We start from the raw sequence: 27,144 nt of genomic DNA, 5'->3' as shown, positions 1-27,144 counted from the left end.
GCGAGCGAGAGTGTGTGAGAGAGAGAGAGTCGAGTGTGTGTATATAATGGATGCATCGTGATAATTAAAAGACTCTTAGAGGGCCTGAAAGAAATTAGAACATCAAATTACCGATGCTAAAGAGGATGAATCGTGCTCTTCTTTTTTTGGCGAAGAGATCCATTGAGTAGAATCCATCATCAGACTGAAGGACATGTAAATATTTTTCCAGTTCTTTTCTAAAGCTTCATTAAAACTGGTATACACTCAACTGAAAGCCCATCAAGCCCCAGTATTTTTTTCACGACCCCTGACTCGGCGGTGTAGCGTAATTCTGGAAGCAAATCTTTGTAATGTGGTTGTAAATGCAGAGTCTTTAAAGAGGTTATTATTGCTGGCCTTCTCTCGCAGAGGCTTTAATGACATGCAAATAAAGACAAGAACACTGAGGTCAGAGCTTAGGCTAATGATTGATGAAAGCCAGCAAAACGTGACATATATTTAAAATTCTGCCAAATGGAGCATGTAAACACGTTCGATCACGCATGCTTAGTTACGCACAGGCTCTACAAGCAAGTTAGGAATACGAATTAATGATTTTATTAGGTATGCTTTTATTACTCTCATGAGTAATGGTAATATTTCATGGTGGCTCAACTGGTTAAGGCTCTGGGTTGTTGATTGGAGGATCGGGGTTCAAGGCCCAGCACAGCCAAGCTGCCACCGCTAAGCCCTTGAGCAAGGACCTCAACCCTCCCTGCTCCAGGGGCTCTGTATCATAGCTGCCCCTGCACTCTGACCCCAACCTCCTTAGTTGGAGTATGTGAAGAAAAGAAAAACTGTGCTGTAATGTATATGTGGCGATAATAAAGGGTTCTGTTCTTCTGTAACTGACCCCCATTAACCGACCCTGTTCTTCTCTAACAGCTGTAGTTTCCCAACAGTTAATAAGTAACTTTAAAACCGGCTGCGATACAGATGATGCTAATCTCTGCCTCGGAATTACGGCGAACGGCGGCGTAGAGGATTTAGCAAACACACAGCCTCTGTATAATTAATACTCACTTCAGCCCACGCATTGCCACACTGCCATCTTCTTGCCTTTTGGGCTGAACACGAGGCCAGTTCAACCCTTTTTTAAAAGGCTTAAAAAGTCAGTTTTAAAAATTCAGCTTTGACCTTTTATATTTCAAACGATATGAACCCACTAAAAAGCCTCCAAAGCAAAAGCTGGTGCACGGTTTCATTTAATACAGTCGACTGGATTAGCCTCTTTTAAGTCTCAAGGTTTCAGTTCTTCCCTAAACCCACACACATACACACATTCTTCCTCAAATGGAAATTGTCTCTTTGTATTGCTGAGAACTGCACATCCAGCAACCACCTCCTCTTCACCACTCCTCTGCAATGCTAGCAATCCTACACGGAGCAAACAGAAATCCGACACGCAGCAACTGACTACATTTGCAACATAACAAGAAGACAGGTGATAATGATATGCGGTCATGTACTGGTTATCTTAAGCGACACGTACAACTCGCTTAAGCCAACTCACTGCAAGTGTTTTCTAAAGACCTCCAAAAATCCTTCACCATATCCGACCTCATAAAACCCCCTTTTTAGTCACTGTAAGAGCTTGATAGTATAACTACTGCGATCTGTATTGCTGAATACATTCTGCCGCTGCTATCTGCCAAAAAGAGGTCAATACCCTCACTGGGGCTTTGAGTGCTTACCCACAGGCTCCATGTTGAAAGATAAATCTCTTGCACTATTATTCTGTTCAAACCTAATACAGTGTATACATAAACCAGTCCATTTTATAGGAGTACCTGTATATCTGCTCATTCATGCAATCGTCCAACCAGGAAATCAGTGCAATGCATTCAGTCAGCAAGGGTTATCGTTCATTCACACCAGGTTACTTCTGAGTTACTTCAGATTTACTGGGATTTGCACAAAACAGTTTTAATGAACAGCATTTTTTGCAGGCAGGAGAAAAGCGTGGTTGATGAGAAAAAAGTCAGAGAAGAATGGCCAGATGAGCTACTGGCAAAAATGGAGTTTTTCCAATCTTTAACTTTCCAGTTTAAACAAGCACAAACATTATGAGTAGATTTGTTGAATTATGGATGAATTTGCATTTGATTTCTTAATTACTGGGAATGTTTCTTAAATTAAAATGTTTTAAAAAAAAAAAAAAAAAAGGGATCTAACTACAAGGTGAATATTTATTTATCATTTATGGCCAGTTGTGTCAGGAAGATGTTTCTCCATCAAATTTAGTTGGCATTAAAGCAAATAAGAAAATCTTAGCGTTGCTAAAATGACAGTATATTAGTTCTTTGGTGAGACAGTTACACCAAGGCTCAGGCTTCGTGTACTACAGTATGTGACAACAATCTTTTTGCCCCTCTTAAAGAGACACACTCTATTCATCCATTATCTGAGCCATTTGTCCTGTGCAGTGTGGCAGGAAACCTCAAGTCTATCCTAGGAGACTTTGGGAACAAGGCAAAGGACACCCTGGACAAGGTGCCAGGACACTCATTCCCACACTACAGGAACTTCAGAGATGCCAAACAGCCTACAGTGTGTGTGTATGGACTGGGAAGGAAACTGGAAAACCTGGAGGAAAGCACAGGAAGAATGTGTGTGCACACAGGACAGAGGTAAGAATCAACACCATCACTACATACAAGTGTGCAAAATGTACAATTATTTAATTCATTTTCTACCGCTTATCCAAACTACCTCGGTGTCATCGGGCATCAAGGCAGGATACACCCTGGACGGAGTGCCAACCCATCGCAGGGCACACACACACTCTCATTCACTCACACACTCACACACTACGGATAATTTTCCAGAGATGCCAATCAACCTACCATGCATGTCTCTGGGCCGGGGGAGGAAACCGGAGTACCCGGAGGAAACCCCCGAGGCACGGGGAGGACATGCAAACTCCACACACACAAGGCGGAGGCGGGAATCGAACCCCCAACCGTGGAGTGAGGCGAGCGTGCTAACCACTAAGCCACCGTGCCCCCCCCGTACAATTTGCAAAATGCTAAGCAACAATACTGTGACAATATTTTATGCCTTACTGTATATTAAGTTTTCTCATGCAACAGTACGGGGCTGACAAAAACTATAGATATAGATAACCTGCTTAAGTGTTTTTCTCATCACCTGTCCATCAAAACACACCTTCAGATGGCTGAGAGGGCATCTCCACTCCACACGTCTGCGGTAAATGACAGATGGCACATTGACCGGGTTCGACTAAGACTTTTTGCATTACTGCCTCAGATGGTTCTGTCAACACAATGCCTATACAAAGTCTAATTATAGAGGCTATAGAGCCAAAAATATGAGAAAATATGCTCAGTGTTAAAATCAGAAACTACAGTGAAAATAATCACCTGCAAGTTAAGCACAAATGGGTCATTTTTTTGTCACATCATGAACCTACCTCTCATTAATTCCAATATACACAACGTCACAACCTAAAAATTTTAAGAGTTTACTTTTTTCCGCTAGGACACTTCTTATAGCAAGGTTCTAACAATAGAAACATATGAATCCCGATTCATGTGATTTGACAAAAGAATTATCTTTTTTTTTTTGTAGTGAACTCCCATGAGGTTTTCAGCTGACCACCACCACTGACCATGACTGTCAGGATGAGTTATTTAGCCATGTTAGCTGCACAAAAGTTGCTTAAGATTACATTATTGATCATTTCTATTACCTGCTTCTTTAAGTGATAAAATGTATTATTTGTTCTGCCATAAAATATATTTCATGTCCAATTTCACCCCATGCACCAATTATAAAACTCTCCGTTTTGAAAAAGCTGAAACTTCCCTTTTTTGACTATTTTTTGGAAATACGACCTGGTTTTTGCTTGCAGTTAAAGTATCTGATTGTGCTGGATGCTTACTAGATATTAGTACATTTTTCTTTCTAAACTGTTCGAGATGTATGGAGTGAAGGGGAATCTATAAACATACTTACTGTAGACCATCACTGACCATCCACCTTAGACTACAATTTTTCTAACGGGTTTTCTCGGCCACGTCATTTTATTGGTCATGTATTAGCAAGAAAGAAACTCGATTGTACCTTAAAACAATGAAATTAAAATGGAGCAGAATGGATGACGAAATCAAATGTGATTGACACATTTAGGCCAAACCACTCATGGCATCCAGTCATTATCCCCCCAAGACACCGTCCTAACCTCATTCAGCCCCCAGTACATTCCACACATTTACTGCAATAATATCTATTAAATAAATAACCATACAAGCTCAGCATACCGGGGCTGCCGCCACCCAGAGCTCATCAAAACGCAGAGTGACCTCGACTCGCTAGCACGCTCCCTCATGGCGCTTGTGCGAGTCTGCACATTTTGTCGTCCATCACTGTCAGAGACCAGCCTCCGGTAGGACGGCTTTCATCATTCACACTTCCCTCATAAAAGACTAACAAATTTACATCTGCACAAGCTCATAACCTTGTTTAGAGCTGAGGTGGATTCATGTCAGAAATTCCCTGTGTCTGGGCGAGTAAGAGTTTAGGATCCGGGCTTGTATTCATATCCCGTACCATGAGCACAGGTGGTCTACACAGGCTATGATTTCCCAACAGGATACTCCAGAGCTGCTCAGATTTCCTAATGAGCAGTTGATGAGGGAATTGGATGAGGGGTGTTCTTATATTTATTTTGGCTAATGACTAATAATGTACCATCCAATCTATGACACTATGATCACTATAACATTTAGTGCTCGGCAAAGTGACAAATACCATATTGACACTGTTATAATTGATGTTACCTTTCGCGGGAATCGTAATATCTTTTAACAGTTTATTTTTTGCTGATAATGCTGATAGAAAGCAACTGATTTGAGTTCATTATAGTTCTTAACAATTGTAAACATTCAATACTACATACATATCATACATCATAAAAAGATTTTTTATTATATATCGGTGATACATTTTGTCATATTGCCTGGACCTGTGCCATTAGTTAAGGATGGGGATGATTTATTTATTAAAATGTTTAAATGTAATTGATACCTTCATAGTGGAAACATAGTTGGCTATCAAAGATCAACTAGAATCCACAGAGACATAAATCATGTCTCCAGTCAGTATCCATCGACATCCTTGGCTCTGCCAACTCTTTTCCCAGTTCTTTATCTCTAAGTTTGTGGCCACAACCCAACACTTTGCTGCTGCTTATCCTGATTAGAGATTATTAATTAGGGGTAATTAAATCGTATCCAGCAGCACCTGAGGACTCAGGACTGAGGAAAAGAACTGTGATTCTCCCTTGAACTGACTATTAAAGCACTAATCATCTTAATAAGAATTTTATTTATGAGCAGTAACATTTTGTTATCATTTCTGCTGAAATTAAATGTCACAAGTTTCAAATGACTTTCAAATCTTTTAATTCATTTAAATTTTCGATATGATTTAGCCTTGATGCATTGGATATTAAATCGCATATGATATACAGATCTACAAACATTAAAGCGCTCTGGTTATTTTATTTATTACTATTAATTGTTAATTCTTCAGATTAAGCACGTAACAGTCATTCCGTAATCACCATAAAAGTCAGTCACGAGCCGTGATCAACCCGAAACGCATCATTTTCCAATAACAACACACCTCCAGGTGTTTTATTCCTCCTGTAACATGACAGTCAACAATTTTCCAACAATTCTAATTTTTATTTACAAATGACATGAAACACGCCGTTGAAAGTTGTATTTAATGTTAAGCTCATTATTCTCTGTCTTAAATTGTATAAGGCATTTGAAATAATCATTTTCATTACTATTCATGTAATGTCATGTGATTCAAGTGAATCCTTAAGATCTTATGTCGTTTATAAGCGTTTGGAGTTTGCACAGTCATTCCGTGGGGCAATATAAATAAAAATAATTCACGACGTATCAGACGAATTTATTTATTTATGGCACTTAGTTATTTACTACAAATGAGGCGGAAATCTGATAGATTTGCCTCAGTCCAGAGTCGAGTTCAAATGACCTTTAAAAAAAAAAAATTATGAATACCTGAAAAGCATGCAGACTGAGTTCTGAATGCAAAAAGCATGCAAAAATTTGTTTCTGAAACCTTTAAGGTGATGTGTCAATCCAAGAATCTATCGTGATGGATATAAATCTAACACGATGTGATATAAAACTTGAAATAAATAAAGATTTGTAAAGATTCAATTCATAAGACATCCTAAATGGAACTGAAATTGAACTGTAAGAATGTCTGTACTATTCTTATCTCGTGTGTGTGTGTGTGTGTGTGTGTGTGTGTGTGTGTGTGTGTGTGTGTTCGTGTGTGTGTGTGTGTGTGAAACTGAATGAAACAAGCCAGAGTTAAACAAAATGCCATCCAAATGTCAAAAGGTCCTCTGAGGTTTTGTGAGCCTGTGTGTGTGTGTGTGTGTGTGTGTGTGTGTGTGTGTGTAAGTGTGTGTGTGTGTGTGTGTGTGTGAGTGTGTGCACCCCTATGAACGGTGACACATTATGGGAACGATGAACGGTTAAACGAACCTCTAATGAGCCAAGTGAGAGAGTGGCAGAGTGAGAGAAAAGAAAGCGAGAGACAAAGAGTAAGCAAACAAAGAATACATTAGCTGTGAGAATAAGACAAATCGCTTGGTTGACTCAGATCCCAACAACCCACACTGTTCTGAATGTAGCGTGTTAGACACTAGGGAACAACAGCTTTCCTAGAGCCTTGTGAAATTCTTTGCATTCGGCACAGTAATTTTTCCTCTCTTTGCCAGAAGAGTGTTTCAAAAATGAAGAATGATGAAAGAACGGGTCCTGGTGAGAGTCATGATGTTTTCTCTGTCACAACTGTACACACAGTTACATATACAGCCCATGTGGATATCCAGCGATCGTCTCTGAACCAGATCCAGGTTATTTACATTACAAAAATACATCTGATTTCAGATCATTAATTTGTTCAACTTTGGTAATCATTTTATTCTGGACTTGTGGCTCAGAACCCTCCCTAATGACACTCTTCTTCTCCAGCTGGGACCTGCTGCTGGACTGTTATTGTTACGGATGTTTTATTAAGACGTGTTTTTGTCTGTCTTCCTCCGTGTTTTGTCTGTTGAGCTGAAAGAAGACAAGACACACTGTGGGAGGAGAGAATGCTTCTTTTTCTTCATTTTTGGTCAATAATTCATGAATCTGCTGTCTGTCCGGTGAGATGCTTTAAAGTTGAATGTAGAAATTGTCCGTGCACACACACACACACACACACACACACACACACACACACACACACACACACACACACACACCATCACGCCTATGAAGCTTGACTGTGGTAAAAATATTTCAATATTCAATACATCTGTTGAATGAGTCTGTTTTTTTTGTTTTTCTGAAAAAGTGTAGAAAAGATTTACACTCGCTGGCCACTTTATTAGGAACACCTCATTTATTACACCTTCTCGTCCATGGAATTATCCAGTCGGCCAGTCGTGCAGAAGCAGCATAATGCGTAAGTTCATGGACATACAGGAGAATTCATGAGCCTTGAGTTAATATTGATAATGTTGACATTAATCCTAGACATTAATAGAGAATGCATAGCTGATGGTGCCAGATGGGCTCCTGAAACTGCTGAGCTCCTGAGATTTTTATGCATAACTGTCTCTAGAGTTTGAGCAGGATGGTTAAAAAAAAAAGGTCTATAGCTGAAAATGCCTTAAGAAAGATCAGAGGAGAATATACTCAGTCTGGTTCCAGCTGATAGGAAGTCTATTGTGACTCAAAGAAGTTACAACCCTCTTTACAACCGTGGTGAGAAGGAAAGCAACTCAAAATTATACGATGGATGAGACACAACAACAGCAGAAAACAATAAGTCACACTTCTGTCAGCTAAGAACAGGAATCTGTAGCTAAAATTTAGAAACGAAAATAAACAGTTTGTTTAGTATAATAGTAGAATTTGTTATATATGTGAAACCTAATGGAGATATGCAAAACTTTTGGTAAACACTTCTCTAACATTTTTCTCACAGAAAAGCACATCATTATGTGTTCTGTATCTGAAAATGTGCCGCCCGTAGCAAAATGCATAAATACGTACATTTTATTGATCACATTATGCAAAATATCATAAACTATGAGCTAACATCAAGTTCTTTACACCAGTGTACCTCAAAACTTAAGGATCTCTACGATCTGGATGAAACATTAGACATCTAATAGACTCTCAGGAAGGTTTGAATGAATGTGTGCGTGTGCGTGTGTGTGTGGTGTGTGTGTGTGTGTGGGTGTCCGTGTGTGTGCATGTGTGTGCATGTGTGTGCGTGTGTGTGTGTGTGTTTGTGTGTGTGTGGTGTGTGTGTGGGTGTCCGTGTGTGTGTGTGTGTGTGAGTGTGTGTGTGTGTGTGTGTATGGTGTGTGTGTGTGTGTGTGTGTGCATGTGTGTGTAAGTGTGTGTGTGCGTGTGCATGTGTGTGTAAGTGTGTGTGAGTAATGACTACAGGACAGAAAAGGACAGGCCATTTTTTTAAGGAATTGCAGCATGTCACTAGGCCGACTCTCAATTTCTTCAGTACAAGATTGCTTGTGTGCATGCTTGTGGGTGTCAGGCTTGAGAAGTCGCTGCATTATTTTACGCCCAGCAAACAACATTAAAAAGCAATCAAGCAAGAACCCTGACCAAAAACTGCATATCAGAAAGCAAAAGTTCTGCAACTAGTCTGCAGCATGTACCGACAGTTACTATATATACATCTCTACTAAGAGATTCATCTATAAAATTAGACAAGAAAAGCAATATTCAGGAGGATTGTTTGATTCTTACGAATGGTTTGTTTTGACTAACTGTAAATTATTATTTTATATAGCTAAAATAACATTTTCGCGAGTACAAAGGTACTTATTCCATGTAGGATTTGATGAATAATGTATAGATTGAGGTTTAGATGGTGACAGGAGAAATAAGACCAAACCATCAGTAATAACATTCCAACAACATTCAGTTGGTAAATTACAAAGGACAACAACAACAAAAACACCTTTAAATAAAACCGTAGTGTAATTGTATCTCGAACAACACTATAGTCTCCTGCAAAGTATAATTCTAACAGTTCTACCAGCACTTCATTCATACATTTAACTCTTTGAACATTTATCACAAGGTCATAATAATAGCAGCTAAAAAATAAAAAATAAACACAAGCTCACGAGTGAAAACTAGGCAAGAAAACAGTTCGTTTTTCCTCCTCCAGCGCGCAGAGTGGGGCGGCTTGATCTGATAACAGGCTTGACATCCTGAGAGGAGGCCTGTGTGTGTGTGTGTGTGTGTGTGTGTGTGTGTGTGTGTGTGTGTGTGTGTGTGATAAGGATCAGAGAAGCCCCATTTCCAGTCATCAGTACACCACACACATACACACACACACACACACACACACACACACACACACACACACAAACACAGACACACACAAACACAAATGTTCACAAGAATTGACATTTTATTCGTTTGCTGACATTTCATTCCCCATTCAACTGCCTTCCTCTCTGCACAGTTCAATCAGACAATTTTTTTTTTACACGGATGTCATGAATCTGTCTAAATCCACTGTGTAATAAACATGCAATATGCTAATGTGTATGTGTGCAAGCCAAATACAGAAGCGGCGCTGCTACACATCATACTGCCTTCATATAATATTTGGGCTTCTGAATACTGATGTGGCTCATAAATAACTAACGTGACACTCTACAAGCCTTACTCCTCTATTTCTATTAATAAAAAAAGGTTTGCCGCTCAGTAACACTGAGATAATTAAAAGCGAGTGTGTGTGTATGAAAAGTGTGCCGATAACCCCTTTGAAGAACTATATTTCTTTCGGCAGATTTCTTTGCTTTTATTTTTCAAACAATCCCTGAGCGAGTGGAGGAGCAGAATCCTGCCGTTGTAGTCACAAGGAGATGCTACTTTTTTACACTGCTTGTGTCAGATCCTGACAAATCTTAGGTCAAAGAGGATCAGAGGAACAGTGTTGTGTGTATGGATATAACAAGCATGTGTGTGTGTGTGTGTGTTTGTTTGTGTGTTTGGCAGTGGTTTGACTGTCAATTCAAGGTGCTATGAAGCAGAAGCCACACACAGACACACAGACACAGACACACACACACACACACACACACACACACACACACACACACACACACACACACACACACACACACACACACACGCACACACACACACCTGGATGAAAGCAGTCTACAGGATTTGCTTCACCACTTCTTTGTTATGGTGAATCTGGAACGTTGATGAAACCAAAACACTGAACAACAAGACAATCAAAGTTCCATAGTTGATATATCATACACTGTTGTTTGTTCTTGCAGTTTCTGGGTCATCACAGCAGATCATCTGGTCTGCACGTTTGATTTTGGCACAGGTTTTACGCCTGATGCCCTTCTTCACGCTTATATACATCACATGCTATGCGGTTCAAACTGGGAGAAATAAATAAGTATGGAATAAAACACAAAGAAGTGTGTGGCATTTCCAGCAAAGTGTTATTATATCATTTTAATTAATAACTCGTGTCTTCGGCTTAGATTACTGTCGAGTGTCCGTACCGTAAGTCCCTGTGAATAAGTATATTCTGTGAAAATACAGAAGTATAAATTGTAGTACAAGAATGAATAATCATTCAAATTCTGACAGAATTCATTCATTCATTCATTTTCTACCGCTTATCCGAACTTCTCGGGTAACGGGGAGCCTGTGCCTATCTCAGGTGTCATTGGGCATCAAGGCAGGATACACCCTGGACGGAGTGCTGACAGAATTCAGTATTAGTGAAATATCAAATCAGGGATAAACTAAAATTGGTCTCTACCTAATAAAACAGTAGGAAAAAAAATGACTGTCTTTCACTTTTCCAAGCAACTCCCAAACTAAAATGCACACACTCCGTAATCGGCTTTCATCGGAGAGAGAGAGAGAGTGAAAAAAAAAACCCACTTCAATTAAAGGTCACAACACTCAATCATCATTTTAGAAGAACTGAACCGAGTTGAGTTGGTGTGAAGTGGAACACAGGCGTGAAGAGTGCAGTGAGTTACACAGTGCTGCCCTTCCCATCAGTCTTCTGTTCTCCTGCCAAGCCTGAGAGACCTACAGTACGCAATCCAACAGCCCCTCCCTCACACACACACTCTCACACTCTCTCTCTCTCTCTCTCTCTCTCTCTCTCTCTCTCTCTCTCTCTCTCTCACACACACACACACACACACACACACACACACACACACACACACACACACACACACACACACACACCAGCACTCCATAGAGTGTTTGATCATATAAAATCATAAATCCTGCTTAAGCATAATAACCGTGTCAACTTTAAACAGACTACAGGTCTAAAGGTTGTGAGTTCAAATCCACTGCTGGGCCATGAGCAAGACACTGAACCCTTAACTGCTTCGTAATGTTCCTAAAATGTCATTCAGTTTTCTGTGATGTGCTACATCAGTGCTATCGAAAAAAATGTAAACAGATCGGATCTCTTCGAGCAACACTGGCACACACCCGTGATCCGTGGTTAAAGACTAATAATGGCGGTGAGGTGGTAGATTACTTAAATGAAAGGATAAAACTATATCATAAGAACTTTTGCACAATATGCATCAACACACCGATGTTCATGACTTGCTTTTAAAAGTAAATAGTACGGAAGCTCTTCGCTGGCATTTCTACATGCTTACTGTCGATAAGATGGTGCTGTGTCAATCATGTGTCAGTCAGATGTGATCTGACACGCCCACTCTATATTGTATTTCTTCAATCTCAACAACTTATTGTGTATTTGCATCTCATTAAACACTCTTTATATCCCTCTTAATCCCAATTTCTACGTCTGTTAAATTAATGAAAGTCATCTGTTCCGATTCTGCTCCATAGACAGAATTTCAAAAATGGCAACCCGCTTTATCTGTTATCCGAGAGAGAGAGAGAGAGAGAGAGAGAGAGAGAGAGAGAGAGAGAGAGAGAGAGAGAGAGAGACAGCTTTAACAGCTTTGTACAATAGGGTTACATCAAAGTTTCGATTGAGTATAGAAAAGAAAATAAAGGCAATAAAGTAGCTTCAGCATTTAATAACCGAGATGAGTGCAGGGAATAATATTGACCTGCTCATAAAAGTATAATGTCCTCATAGTCTGAAAGAAGCCTAATAATAAAGAAGGGCTGAAGGGTAAGTTTTTAAGCAGATATTAGCTGAAAAAAAAGGAAAAAAAAAAAAAACTAGAAAGAGAACATAAAAGATGGAAGAACAGAAGGAGTCCAGAGAGAATTACAGCATGTGGCCACAGAATCTGAAACAAAGACACACCATTTAGGGTTCCTGAGCACAAGGCCTAGGGCTGGAGGTGTTGTAAATCTGCTGTAGGTCTTTGTCCATAAAAACCCTTCAGACCCTGAGATTTTGGAGACTTCCACAAATTTCCTTTACATCACAACACATACAAATTCTATTTCACCTAACAAATGTCTCCTATTTGGTATCATTTTGGCAGAACGTGAGCTTTAGCTGATGAAATGTTTTCTCTACATCAGTATGAAGCAACTAGAGAACATTGTTAAAAAAGAGACACGGTTAAGGACTAAGGGTGCTTTCACACCTATGGTTCGGTTCATTTGGTCCGCACCAAAAGTAAAAAATGATACATTGTAGCTTTTTATCAGTTTTGGTTCCTTTTCACACCACACTGATCGTTCTGTTCCGCACCAGTTGAAACGCACCAAAATGCAGTCATGTGATAACATCCACATCACTCATTGGCCACATGTCTTTGAACATATTTCCTAAACTGCTTCTCGATCGGTCAGAATAAATATACGGGAAATTTCCACGAAACTCAGGAAGTAAACAAAAAGAGGAAAATACAGGAAAATACAGCATACAGTACACCATGGAGAGACGACTGCACGCTGCGATTATGTTCGTGGTTGTAATCTACTACATCGCTCGTATACAGCATTCTATGCAAAGTCTTAATTTTTAGAATGAAGCGCGGATGCAGCTTGAAAATATCATTTTAATGCACTGCGAACGGCGAAGACACTTCAGGAGGCGGCGAGCATTACTTTTGCGAAACTGTGACATGCTCATCTTCCGAAAATATTGCCAACGACCCACTACGGCAGCTGGTTTAGTCCAAAATGCGCAATACTTTTTGCAGTTAGGTCTATTCGATCTCGGATCGTGTTCTCACCACAAACAAACCGTACCAGAGTTCGTTTGAAAGCGTACAGAGACCACCTCTTCAAGGAGGTCTCGGTACGCTTGTTTGGTCCGCTTTTGGTGCGTACCAGAGTTCGATTGCTGCATTCTCACCTGCCCAAACGAACCGCACCAAATGTGCAATCGAACTCTGGTACGATTCAACCGAACTAAACAAGGAAGGTGTGAAAGCACCCCTAAAGAAGGCAGGTGTGAAAGCACCCTTAGGTGGAACTTGCCCAAACATTTGTGTAGCTGCTACAATAAATGACCTTATATATTATTTGGCAAGAATACAAATGTATTTCTAGCATTAACTTTTATTTAAAAACAGAATCCACAATGAAGGAATCTATAATGAATGAGATCTTCATAGGCGTCCAAGATTTATCGATATAATCGAGCTTCTTAACCGTTTCCTAAATTACCCACAATGCCGTTCGATAACGTGCTGATGATAACGCCAAGATTTAATACGGAGACTCAAACAGATTCATGCTGATACCACTTTAACACCATAATGCTTATCATCTCAGCTGAGTCTTTAGGCTCTGAGCTTCATTGCACTACTGAATGAGATCCATTATGCTTTAATGGAGGTTTTCCATTAAGAACACATTCACATAAACATGTCAATCAAAACTCTGCCATTCTATCTCATAGTGAGCATAAAGTACTGCACCCGTTCAGTATGATGCCAATATCATGACTTTCATTTAGACCACAATTTCCTCATCAGCCATAAAAATATTGGCACCCTGTATAAAATTCTTTATATGTCATTCTTTATATGTTTATGTAGGACAAATATCTGCAATGGATTGGTATTAATACTCAGGCTCTGGAAACAATATCCTACCGTATCAAAAAAAAAAAAAAGGGTTGTTGCCGCCCCAACCATTACTGCTCCCACAACGATAAATATCACACTGCCAGCCCCGCATCTCAACCCCCACAACCCCAAACATAAAACCATACACATGCCAGCAGTATTAGGATGTGCTTTGCTTCTACTTTCATGAAAACTCATTATTCCTTATTACTCCTTAGAGGATATGCATACACACACACACACACACACACACACACACACACACACACACACACACACACACACACACACACACACACACACACACACACACACACACACACACACCGCTCCCCTGCTGAGACCATTGCTCTATATGATAATCTCTAATGCATCATTTGAATTTTCTCTTTCCGTGTTAATATGCTTGAACTAACACTGATCCCTTTTTACTTACAGATAGGGTTAAGCCATTACCACGCATTAAGAGCTTGTTTCTTCACCACGTTCCCAAACAATATCTTTATTATGATTAACCTTCAAGCAGAAATTTAAGTAAGCCAACCAACAGACCGATAGCCAAGCTATTGATATTAGCGTAAACAACACAACTTAGGTAAACTAAATAACCTGATAACCAACTAAACTTGCTGGACCAAAGCAATAATGAGGGCCAATGTTCCTGAGCAGAATAAACCATAGACAGTAAATAAATCTTCTTTGTAATATGAACAATTAGATGAAGGGCTATATTCAAAAAGAGACTCAGGGCACAAGGCATGGGGCACCCTGGTCAAGATACCACCACAGGGCACAATCGCACACCCATTCACACACTATTGACAATTTAGAGATGGTAATCAGCCTCCAATGCATGTCTTTGGACCACGGAGAAATACAGAGAACCCTGAGGAAAGCACAGGGTGCTTATGCAAACTATATACACACAAGTTGGAGGCAGAAATTGAACCCCCAACCCCATTCATTCATTCATTCATTTTCTACTGCTTATCTGAACTATTCTCGGGTCATGGGGAGCCTGTGCCTCTCAGGTGTCATCGGGCATCAAGGCAGGATAAACCCTGGACAGAGTGCCAACCCATCGCAGGGCACACACACTCTCATTCACTCACACACTCACACACTACGGACAATATTCCCGAGATGCCAATCAACCTACCATGCATGTCTCTGGACCGGGGGAGGAAACCGGAGTACCCGGAAAAAAACCCCAAGGCACGGAGGCAGGAAACGAACCCCCAACCCCGGAGGTGTGAGGCAAACATGCTAACCACTAAGCCACCGTGCCCCCCCAACCCCAGTGTGCCCCAAAACCACTGTGCCCCAGAGATGCTTTTTTTCTTCTTACTTTTAAATGCTTTTAAATGGTATATAGTCAACATACAGAATTATTAACTTGTAAAATCCAAGTCAACTGACTATACAGATTCGAGGAGGTAAATATATCATGATGTTTTTCCCCACGCTTTGTTGTACAAACACAAAAAGTTACTTGATTTAGCATTTTGACTACCCACTTGTGAGTCAAATTAAACACAGCCTTTTTTCCTGCAGTCATGGAAATGGTCATGAATTTTAAACAGGTGAACCTGCAATACAGGAGCAGTCGCGTGCGACGGCAAATACGAAACCGTGATGAAATTACAAACTTGTGAATTTGAGTGCCAGGGAAACACTGCGAGACATTTGCCTTAGAGACCAACATGAAAACCATAAAACTTTAAAATGTGCTGAGGTCAGATGTGTTTGTTGCACAGTTGTGTTTGGAGTGTGTGTATAGCTGTGTATGTGTGTACAGTATGTGTGTATGCATCTCATCACCCCCAGCAGGCTCATATATAAATCACAGGAACTCTCTGACGTGCCATATTGATTCAGAAGGACACAGAATTATGTGAATTCATCCTGCCCCTTTTCCTGAAGCAGTAAAATATGGGTTGAGGTCATCCGCAGTGTCTGAATATAGCTCCTGCTAAATGCATTACCCCTGTGCTACCGATAACTGGCCCACATTCAGCTCGTCTGGGAGACAGACGGTCTGGTCAGCACTAGTTTAAACTAGTGTGTGTGTGTGTGTGTGTGTGTGTGTGTGTGTGTGTGTGTGTGTGTGTGTGTTAACATGGCAATGAAGGACAAAACAGGGGCCAAAAACAGAAAGCAAAAACTTCTAAAGCATAACAGACAAAGCGCAGGGTGAGTTAGTGTTATATTTAAGACATAATAGAGTGCATGTGCACGTGAATGTCCAGTAGAAATCAGCTCAGAAACAAAACTTTCACTGGCACATTTCGATGCCAACCTATACAATGTTAGGGACTTTGAACTATCATAGGACACGTATTTGTTGCAATGGAGACATTTTATGCAGATATTGACCAGCTCAGCTACTTGTATCGATCTGTACCTGAATGTGACATAACAAAATGTTAATTCCTTTCCTCGTGTAGTAGATTTGGCTGCAAAATTGATATCAATGGACTCGTCTTGATGTTATAGTTTCTATAGCAACTTATACAGGAATTTTCAAAGTGACGTTTTTGGAAGGAGTCTCTCCGGTGTCAGCGATTTGTACAGTAACAATCAGAGGTAAAGTTTTGTTAACATTCAGACACTGAAAAGTCATCAGGATGGAGGGATATGCTTGTTCTCTGTAACATGTTAAGCTGCTTTCTTTTGTCTTATTAACTTCAAGTGAAAGAACAAAAGAAATGCTGGTGTGAGAAAGACCACAAGTTTATAGCTGCTAGATCAAGAAAAATTCGACACGCCACGACCTTAAACCTAACTATAAACGGATCAAAAGCACGACGTATTATTCTTAAATGGGTAAGAAAGGCAAACATCTGTGGTGTAAGGAGAATAAAACCAATAAAAATGATTTTGGGATCTGCTTTGCATCAGGCTGCATCACACCATCCTGTAGCTTAGTATTTTCTTATAACCTGTCAGTTGTTATTCATTAATGCTAGAAAATGAGTATGAATCTGTCTATAAATTGTCTGTAAAACTGCATTAGTGTAGAAACACATCAATAGCTCATTCAGTTTGTTACTGGGGTTTAATAACATTATGCCTGACTGCCCCCACTGTTTCAGTGTTGGTGTTGCACTGATGCTTACAGATGCTCGATATTTATTTCCAAGCGATCGACGTACCTTTCTGAACCTTTGACCCTCATGGTTGTTAAAATCCTCATATAGGGAATGGTGGCGTTTTCCAAGCATGCCGGCATTCCCGTTGGTTATGGTACTCTGGCTCAGGTTTGCCATGTTCACAGTGTTCGACGTTCCCTTTTCCTTCTCTTGCTCTGGATGTTCTGTTCCAGCTGGAGGTTCAGGTTCACCCACACTGGAGGCAGTTATAGAGGAGAAGTGCTGCAAGGTTTCAGGGAGTTCTGGTGTGGTGCATAGGTCATGCATTGCTCCCTCTCACTGCTCGCTGAGTAAAGCAAAAGGGTCAATACTGCCACTGAAGGAGCACATCAAATAGCAAGGCAACAGGAGGGCAGCTTCCGTGCTTCATTCACAGCTGAGACTGAGACGATTACAATTACTTCGATCGATGGTGCGATGCAGACTTGTTTTTTGTCTTCAGCATTAGTCAGAACAGAACAAAGAAAGATGGGATCGTTTGAAAAGAAAAAGCGAGTGACCCGGCATAGGCGGACTTTAGAGTTTAATGTAAAAGGATCAGCTGACGTACAGCTGATGAGTTAACTCCAGGAGTCATGCAGGAAAGAAAAAATGCACAGTCACAGTATGCAAGCGGTCCAGCTGGTGCTTATTCATAGAACAGCAAGAAATGCATCATGTTAGCTCATTTAAAAGCTCGTCTCTTATACCATAACGGTCAATTTTACAGGGTTTAGAAGTCAACTGTGCAGAATGTCCTTCAGAAACATGCTCACATGAAAACCGATGGGATGTCACGTTGCTTCCTGGGGTTTAAATCTGCATGAGACGATTTAGTCCAAGTCAGGATACGTGTGCGTTGCGCTGAAAAGGTTCGGTCCTAACGGTGCAGCACTGAAGCCAACAGTAACATCATGACATCTCCATGCATTCCCATTAGATGCTTGTTCCTTCTGCGTCACAGGATCGTCACAGAATCTGTCAAAATGTACAGGATGTCTATTTTAAAAAAATGCTTTCTCTATTTTTATGTATATCTGTAAATTATGTCTCCTTCTCCTTCTTCTCCTCTCTCTCTCTATGCCTCTTCTTCCGCATTCATGCCACTTGGAAGATAAGACGGAGCAGTCTTCTGCTGCCTCACTTCTGCTTAATCCGCGCCCCCCGAGACGACATTATATCCGAGAGGTTCAGGAGAGGAAGAAAGCACGGCTGAATGCTGGCTGAAAAAGCCAGTGCGTGTTTGTGTGTATCTATATGATAAAGAGGGAGGATGGGGGTGGGATGGCTGCATTCAGCTCACCAATCACAAGCGAACAGGCTCTGAGTCAGAGCCAATCACAAATGCTGAGGGAACTGGTTACCATGGAGATGACGCTGGAATGATGTTGGTGCCTATTGACTGCTGAAGAGGCAGCACGGTGGGCTGTGGGACAGGCACACACAAGTGGACACACACACACACACACACACACACTGCGCAGACATTACCATTAGGAGACAATGTTGCCGATGACGTATGGAGACGTGATCGCTGAATTAAACAGCTGGATGTGGACATAACAGGAAACTGCATCATGTACATCATCAACCCTCAACAGACACATCGCTTCCCGTGATCAGGTGTTATACACACAAACAGAACTTCACAATAACACACAGTTAAATAAACATGACAGCCAAGTGTGCATATTTCTAATAAGTGAAGTCTATTAGATCCCAACCTCTTCTCGGGGAGTCTACCCAATCACAGTTAATTACTTTCCTAAACACACTCTACAGTTTAATTTCAGAGATATTAAGGTCGTCTCGGAGCCTGCGTGTTTATTTTTATCTTTAGTCAGGACTGTGTGAGAGCAGTCAGGATAATATTAGGGGATGTAAGACATCACATGATCTTCTTGCACAGGTTATGAAGATATTGCAATGAGCTAATATTTCACAATGATCTATTTAGAGGGTGAAAAGTTGTACATCCACCAGCTTAAATGAGCTGTTTTCTTAGACATGTTACTGCTAATACATACATTATTCTGCATTTTAAAACACATAATGCTTTATGGCTGCGAAATAAACTCGTCGAGACGAGATCTGAGATGTAAAAAGCAGACGGTTCGGTATTAACGACGGATACTCGGCTGCGGCCATTACGAGAGCTGACTACTTCATTTAAATTAAACGAATCGATTCGTACAGGCTGCCTTCTGAATACAGAAGAGTGACCTGCTCAGCATTATGTGTAACCAAATATGTTTAAGTGTTTGGCTTTGCGATGTGAATGAAAAGCATAGAACGATGTTATCCAAATGGTCGATTTGATTCAGTTGAGTCATAATACAGCTCCTGGTAGACCTTCATTTATCCACCCACTCCTCTCTGATCTACAGAAACGGTGGAAGGAGGCCAAATTTCTCTAACCACGCCGCACATTTACCGAAATAAAACACAACCCGAGCAGTGGAAACGATAAAAAGTACACAGGACGCATTTTCAATTATAATTATCATGATCGGGTCAAGTTCCTTTTATCGGCTGTTTTTAATCTCTGCAAGAAAGCGAGGTCTTCTGTCAACCTTACGTGTGATGGATCCGATTCATTTCTCATCTATAAAAGATATGTATTGCTGCTCCTCTGCGGGAAATAGAAAATGAGATGCAGAAATCATATTTATAGCATCGGCTGTGACAGAAAGCAGCTTGAGCTGAGGAAAGAGCCGTTTCCTTCATCATACTGAGTAATAGAACTGGCCCGTAATGCACTAGACTAAAGGAAGCAGAGGATAGATTGAGGACAAAGTCGTTCCCTAGGACAGGGACGAGAGAGAAATTGAAACGTACATCATTTGATGAGAGGGATTTTTGCACTTGGAGTTAGGTGAAGTAAAGATATTGAGAAACGGAAAGAAAAGTGCAGAGAAAATAAGATGTGCCTGATTTTTGTGTCAAGAGTCTGTGCTAACAATCCGAGTGATAAGACTTTATATGACGAGCAAAGCCACCTAAATGGATGTGGATTCAAATCGACAGCCAAATGCTTAACTTTTCACGTTCATTACTGCCACTGGACTTACTGAAAATCTGGTGAATGTTGTCTTCATACTAAATATTAACTTCTTTTCTTCTTTTCTTTTATCAAATCCCAAATGTTGCTTCCTAGCTGTCAGTTCATTTTATTCTAAGCCTTGCAGGGTCCAATTTATTAAGTCATGCATAACGTAAATACAATTTTTTATATATACTATACATATACAGTACAGACCAAAAGTTTGGACACACCACCTTTTCAACAGGACAATGACCCCAAACACACCTCCAGGCTGTGTAAGGGCTATTTGACCATGAAGGAGAGAGATGGGGTGCTGCGCCAGATGACCTGGCCTCCACAGTCACCGGACCTGAACCCAATCGAGATGGTTTGGGGTGAGCTGGACCGCAGAGTGAAGGCAAAAGGGCCAACAAGTGCTAAGCATCTCTGGGAACTCCTTCAAGACTGTTGGAAGACCATTTCAGGTGACGACCTCTTGAAGCTCATCAAGAGAATGCCAAGAGTGTGCAAAGCAGTAATCAAAGCAAAAGGTGGCTACTTTGAAGAACCTAGAATATGACATATTTTCAGTCGTTTCACACTTTTTTGTTATGTATGTATATAATTCCACATGTGTTAATTCATAGTTTTGATGCCTTCAGTGTGAATCTACAATTTTCATAGTCATGAAAATAAAGAAAACTCTTTGAATGAGAAGGTGTGTCCAAAAGTACTATACTATATGTGTGTGTGTGTGTGTGTGTGTGTGTGTGTGTGTGTGTGTGTGTGTGTGTGTGTGTGTATGAGACAAATAATCTTGAATCTTCACATTTGTGTACAAGACATTTGTCATTTTTTCGTCTGTATGCAATGGCCTTAACGCTCTAAATTGATGTGCTTGAGAATTACCACACTCAATTGCATCAAATCTCTCGATACAGTAAAGAACTTCCCTTTAAAAACATTGTAGTCTCATGTTCCAGACAAAATGGAACATGTGGAAGTACTGTTGCATAGATTAGGGCAAAACAAAAAACGGTTTATTTGTCAAACTACTTTTGTAGTTGATCTAATAAAAACAGTATTTAGATTGTGTGTGCATTCTATTTTCCCAAAATCTGTCATTTTTGCTCTTATCTGCTGCTGGTGTTGGAAATGTAATGTAATGTGTTACAACTGGACGACTGGGAAACACCAGTACCGTCTCCAATTACTCTTAGAAATGTTCCTGTAGCTAAAAGCCATAGAACTGAGATCAAATTTATCTGTGCTGGACAAAAGAACTCAACTGATGATCCACTACTGACTTTCTGTGTAATTTCCAATAGAGCCGAAAACACGTCCCCATAATCCGCAAAGCTACATGGGGCACATCTTCAGAAAAAAAAGAAAAAAAAAGCATACTCTTAATCAAATGTACTTTTGATATGTTGATGTAATATAAATGCTCTGAATAATCAACTTACCTGCTATTGCAATTTTCTACCATGGATTCTTGCATCCACATGAACATGATCATGCATAAATATACAGTACACATCCACACAAATAAGCAAAACTCAATGCATCCCTTTTCAATGCATGGGCACTGTTCTGTATACCCTTGGTTTCCATCCTATTTCCATCTATTAACATACAACATTGTTAACCTTTGTTTAACAAATTGGTTATGATCAAACCCTGGGATCAACGTCGTTTGCATGTCGCCTCCGGCTCACGTTCAGATCGGATCTCTCCCAGAAAACAGCTGGAAATTTTGGCGTTTAGAAATTGAGTTTTGTACACGATTTTACGGAATACTACAAATTTTGTGTATTGAAACAGTATTATAAGGTAAAACTGTATGTTTGAGGAGGAGAGACGTTCTATTCTACCGACCGAATGGTAATAGACTTATGGGAGATTTTCAATTATAATAAACAAACAAATTATTTTATGGCCGAAAGTCTGATATAAAATGATTCAGGACACTTACACAGAATTTTAGTGGTTGAATATGAAATTTTAGCTGTTTATGAAACGAGCACGTGGGACATCACAAAAAACAGAAATGGGTTTTTATATCAGCATTTACTTTTGAGAATAGAAACATGTTTTGGGGGAAAATACTATGAATAAATTAGTAGGCTTGGCAAAAATAGAAATAGCTATGAAAAATTACAATATCTTACAGTCTTGTAAAAGTGTCTACTTACTTATGAGTCTTTAACCACCAGTGTGACATGACATGAAAGGAATTCAATGGTGAACATAGACACAACAAAACAGACCTATATTCCATTTTTTGGCCTCTGGTTCAAGGAGTTCAAGAAATTGATAGCCTTATAAAATGTACGTGTGCCAAAACCAACATGGAGTCCAGAACCTGCAGGTAAACATAAAGATCCATGTTTGCCCTCGTTCTGTTACTGTCTATCATCAATAGCCACATAGTGCAAGCAGTGTGTAGTGTGATTGTGTCCCACTAACTAAGGATATCTAAAGACATTCTTTCGGTGACGTTGATGCTCTAGCAATTTTTCTAGCAACAGCCAACGAATTAAAACAAATTAGAGCTACATTTAGGCATAAAGTGCATATGCGGTTAGGATCGTGATATAAAGTGAGGCTTAGAATTTTCTCAGGGATCTTTTCTAGTGATAAATAAACTATCATATAACAAATTTCCTGAAATATCTATTCAAAAAGTAAGGTGAAGGATGTAACCTCCAAAACATGAATGGAAACACACAATGGCAAATAAAAACTGCCTTGTGTTTAGTTTCCCCTTCATATCAAGCTTGCAGCAGTTCAGTTATATTTCAATTTTTCTATTGACAGGAGAAATAAAAACAAATTCTAAAGACTGCAAAACAAGCGAAGACAACATATTTTAGACAGAAGCAGTTTTTTGGCAAAAGAAAAAAAACTGTCTGTTAAAAGAGAAAAGAAAAAAAAGGAGAAACTGCAGGTTCAGAGACATGCAATGCAAATTTTCAGTGCACTTCAAAGTACCACCGAATCCCACACGCGCTCTGAGATACAATTTGGAAGTATCATAGTAAGAAACCCCCTCCAAACCCCCCCCACCAGCACCACCACCACCACCACCACCACTAGATAGACTGTATTTTCCCCCCAAAGGCAATACACTAAACCCCATTTTAAAGATTAGGTGATGAGAAGCTGCAATAATGCAATTATGGAGCAAGCACCATGTCTCAAAAATGCAGGAAAACATTCATCTCAAAGCCTGTAGCTGTGCTTTTGTGCACAAACAAAGGAGGGAACGATTCCTACTATAACTTCAAATCAAATTTGGGTTTGATCAATAATTGAGCACTTTTCCACCACAGTCTCATGCCAGTTTTGGGGAACATTGAAAGAGGGGGCTCCCAGGCATGACCTAGTTATGCCATCATCCGCACCATCTCCCAGAAATAAAAAGACACACAGACTTTCTCTCTCAAACCCTGATGAACCCAACCCTCCAGAGACTGAGACTTCAAATGAATCCTGAATGATGCTTTTCAGTATGCAAAACACCAAGAGACAAGATACGTAGATCGTACCTGCCACGACCTGACACGATTCTGAGAAGAAGATGTGATGTGAGGAAAACAAACCAAGCTGAATGGAACTTTTGAATTTAAGAGAAAGAAAAAAAAAGAGTGCAAAAGTAGCTGAGAGAAGGGATGGTGTTATTCTCTCCCAATGTCATTCAGAGAGCAATTGAGCAATCACAGGCACCTGTGAGCTCATGGATGCGGAAAAACCTGCGATAGTTGGCTACATGTGTCTCGTCCAAGTCTCATCCAATCACAGAGTAATGATAGTAGTCTGATAAAGGGGAGCTCGTTAGTGGGAAGGAATTAGCAAAGGACCAAATTGAGATAGGAAAAAAGAAGAAAAAAGCTTATATAACTGTAAAGTGGTGCCTTAGAATTCTTGAAGCTATTACTAAGGCTAATTTAATCATCTTGAGGGATTGCACACTTACTTCTGATTAGCGTCATTTTCTTTTCCTGTCTTCCCGTAAAGCCCATTAAGACTACACATAAGAAAATAGTACAGAATTTTATTTTATTTTTTCAAATCACAGGTAGCCCTTGTAAGAAATTAAATGAGCAGATTCTCATGGAAAATAGAAATCCCATCCAAACAGGGTAATCAGGCTAATCAGGGCTAAACTGTGTTCTTTAGCTTTCTGGACTGAAAGCCTTAGTGTTCTTTCTTCTTTCGTTTTACTTCCATCAAATGTCACACTGCACTGTGTTTTCACCTCCTCCTGAGATCGCAACATCATAACAGTGCATCTTAACATCACAGCTTGGCAGCAGGCCACATTTCTGTCAAGATTAAAGGGAACACATTAATACTCAATCAACAAGATCCAAGCTCCATATCCAAGCATTTCACCAGAGGATAGTCTGTACCTTATCACGACTGTGAGACGTTTCGATGTTCATATATTAGAAAGCCAAGCGATAAGCCAAACACATTTGTATGCTAAGACTCATGTGTGTTAACTCAAAGCTGGAACTTTAATGCATTCACTGAAGGTGTGTAAAAATGACTTAAAAACAAAAAAGCGACAAATTCGTTTGACAGCACAGATGTGCCACAAGTTTGTGAAGCCTCCATTACCTATTCTGACAACTGTAACTGTCTATCTCTCTCTCTCTCTCTCTCTCTCTCTCTCTCTCTCTCACACACACACACACACACACAAAAGCATCAACAATAACAAAAATAACACACTGAACGCCACTACATGACTAAGTGTATGTCATGTACATGAACATCAATAATATAATAATGAAGGATAATCGGTTCACCATCAAACTAACAAAAATATTTCTTACGTATCAACTAAAATTAAAATGGACTCGATACTCCACAGAAGGCTATACAGTAGTCAACCATTTTTTTAATATTTGGCAGCCTGTGCTGACATACATACAGAAAATTGATCAGACTGAAATTTCAGTTGTTGTTGTTTTCCCTTCCTCATTCTCATCTAACACTATAGCTGGACCTATGAGGACAAACGTGTATTTTATAGAAATAAAAAAACTATTTTTTATTAAGAGTGTAAGATCTGCAGTAATGGTGTAGTGGGGCTGGAGAGCAATAATAATAAAACACATATTTCTTTCTAAATGAATGTAATTTGCAGTATGAAAATAAGTAATGGATTAATCAAGCAGTAATTTTATAAACTAGGTATTTAAATAGTAATGTACTACTCCAAATTCACACATTTTCACATCGTCCCTGTCCTAGCACAAATTTAAAAAGGGGTCTTTGTTATATTGTGAATTCCTGCTGCTGTCACTTCAGTACATCATAAACTGTAGCAATGGCAGCAAAACCAGTGACAAAACCAAAACCAGAAAAGACAATCTATAATATTTGTAACTAACAAAAATACATGCATTCTGCGTATATTCGAAATATACATGAAATATAAAGAAGTCGGTTTTCACGTCTTATTAGCTGTCTGTAAACCAAAACACTACATAAAGCACAATCTCTGTCTGAAATCATTTAATATGCCTGTTGTTGTGTCTCCATTAAGATGGTGATGAAAAACTCAATGCATCACGGCAACAGGAGAGCCACATTTTAATGGAGAGAAAGGAATCGGGGGTGAGTTTGAGGCCATGACAGTGAAGAAAAGCTTAAGGGTAGAAACAAGACCATAACCTGAACACAACTGCTACTGAAATAAGTTTTCTTTCCTATGTACAGTAGGAATGAGGAGCTTTTCCTGAGTTTTTGGCCAGCAATAATTTCACTGGGTTACACTTTCTAGTTCACTGTGGTAGTATTTAGGAATATGTTTTAAAAATATTCTGATTTCTGTCAGAAATCTTGTCAGGTTAGCTCAAGTTAGCTTAGCTTTAGTAGTGCAGGTAAGGAATTAGGGGTGTGATTTTAAAATCCTGTCAGAAAATTTGTCAGTTTAGCTTCTATTTAGAATCAGACATCATATCAAGGTAGCCCATAATAGGTAGATGATGATGGTTGTAAACATTTATGAATTTCTCTTAAAAATCCAGACAGAAATCATTTCTCTTAGGATCAAAGTAGCTAGGCAACAAATCTGGGAAAATACATTCATACGAATTTATTTTCCTCAGTTGCATTTTATAGACACAACCAAACAAAAAAAACCTGATATAAAATATGTTCTATTACAGTACATTCCAAAAATGCCAAAAAAAATTATCCCTGTTTTGTTGCTGTGTCCAGGTTCAGCATTGAATTTCTTCATAATATCACAATCCACGGTGTTTACTGGCTCATATGAGAATAAACACTGAGGATTTTGAGTATCTTTTAGTAATTTGTAGTAATATTTTCACCTACCCTACTCTACTATTCACAGAAGCTTTTAAAAATAACAAGAAATTTGTTTTATTCAAATTTTTAGGTCTTTTTTTTTTTTTACATCAAACCCATTTCTGCACCATGAGATGCCCCACCACTAAAATTCTGTGTAAGATTATCTTAACAGAGGTAAAATTGTGTAATTTTATATCAGACTTTAAATAAATGATTCGTTAGTTTATACTGATTGAAATTAATAAGTCAGATTGCACATGTTCTGGTAATAAGGGTTAAGTGAATACTTGGTTATGAGAGTTTGATTAAGGGAACATTAAAATATTCCCAACCTTTACAAACTATATGCTCAACAGGGCTGGGTTTTATACGTCAATAGACAAGCTGAGATAATAATAATAATAATAATGCAATAATAATGCTAACACAGAGGTGTATTATTTCTTTTTCAAAGCAGCAGATGTAGGTCTTAGGACTGAACTACGGACACATCGGGTGCAGCTTGTCGTCTTTTC

At 39.5% G+C, this 27,144-nt stretch overlaps 1 protein-coding gene across 14 annotated transcripts in view; it reads right to left on the bottom strand.

Annotated features, from left to right (window-relative positions):
- Positions 1–27,144, bottom strand: part of LOC113634119 (RIMS-binding protein 2-like) — an 88,102-nt gene that overhangs the window by 57,920 nt on the left and 3,038 nt on the right. Inside the window, exon 1 of one of the 14 annotated variants that reach the window (XM_027132861.2) lies at positions 17,299–18,512. The exons of the other annotated variants lie outside the window; for them this stretch is intronic. Within the exon in view, the coding sequence (XP_026988662.2) occupies positions 17,299–17,562 (264 nt within the window). The 5' untranslated portion in view covers positions 17,563–18,512. Of the gene's footprint in view, positions 1–17,298; positions 18,513–27,144 lie in introns of those variants that run through there. 14 annotated transcript variants of the gene reach the window in all.

The sequence above is a fragment of the Tachysurus fulvidraco genome, chromosome 26, assembly GCF_022655615.1.
Source record: "Tachysurus fulvidraco isolate hzauxx_2018 chromosome 26, HZAU_PFXX_2.0, whole genome shotgun sequence".
NCBI classification, from domain to species: Eukaryota; Metazoa; Chordata; class Actinopteri; order Siluriformes; family Bagridae; genus Tachysurus; species Tachysurus fulvidraco.
The sequence above is the reverse complement of the archived record's forward strand: the minus strand, read 5'-3'. Positions and strand labels throughout refer to the sequence as shown.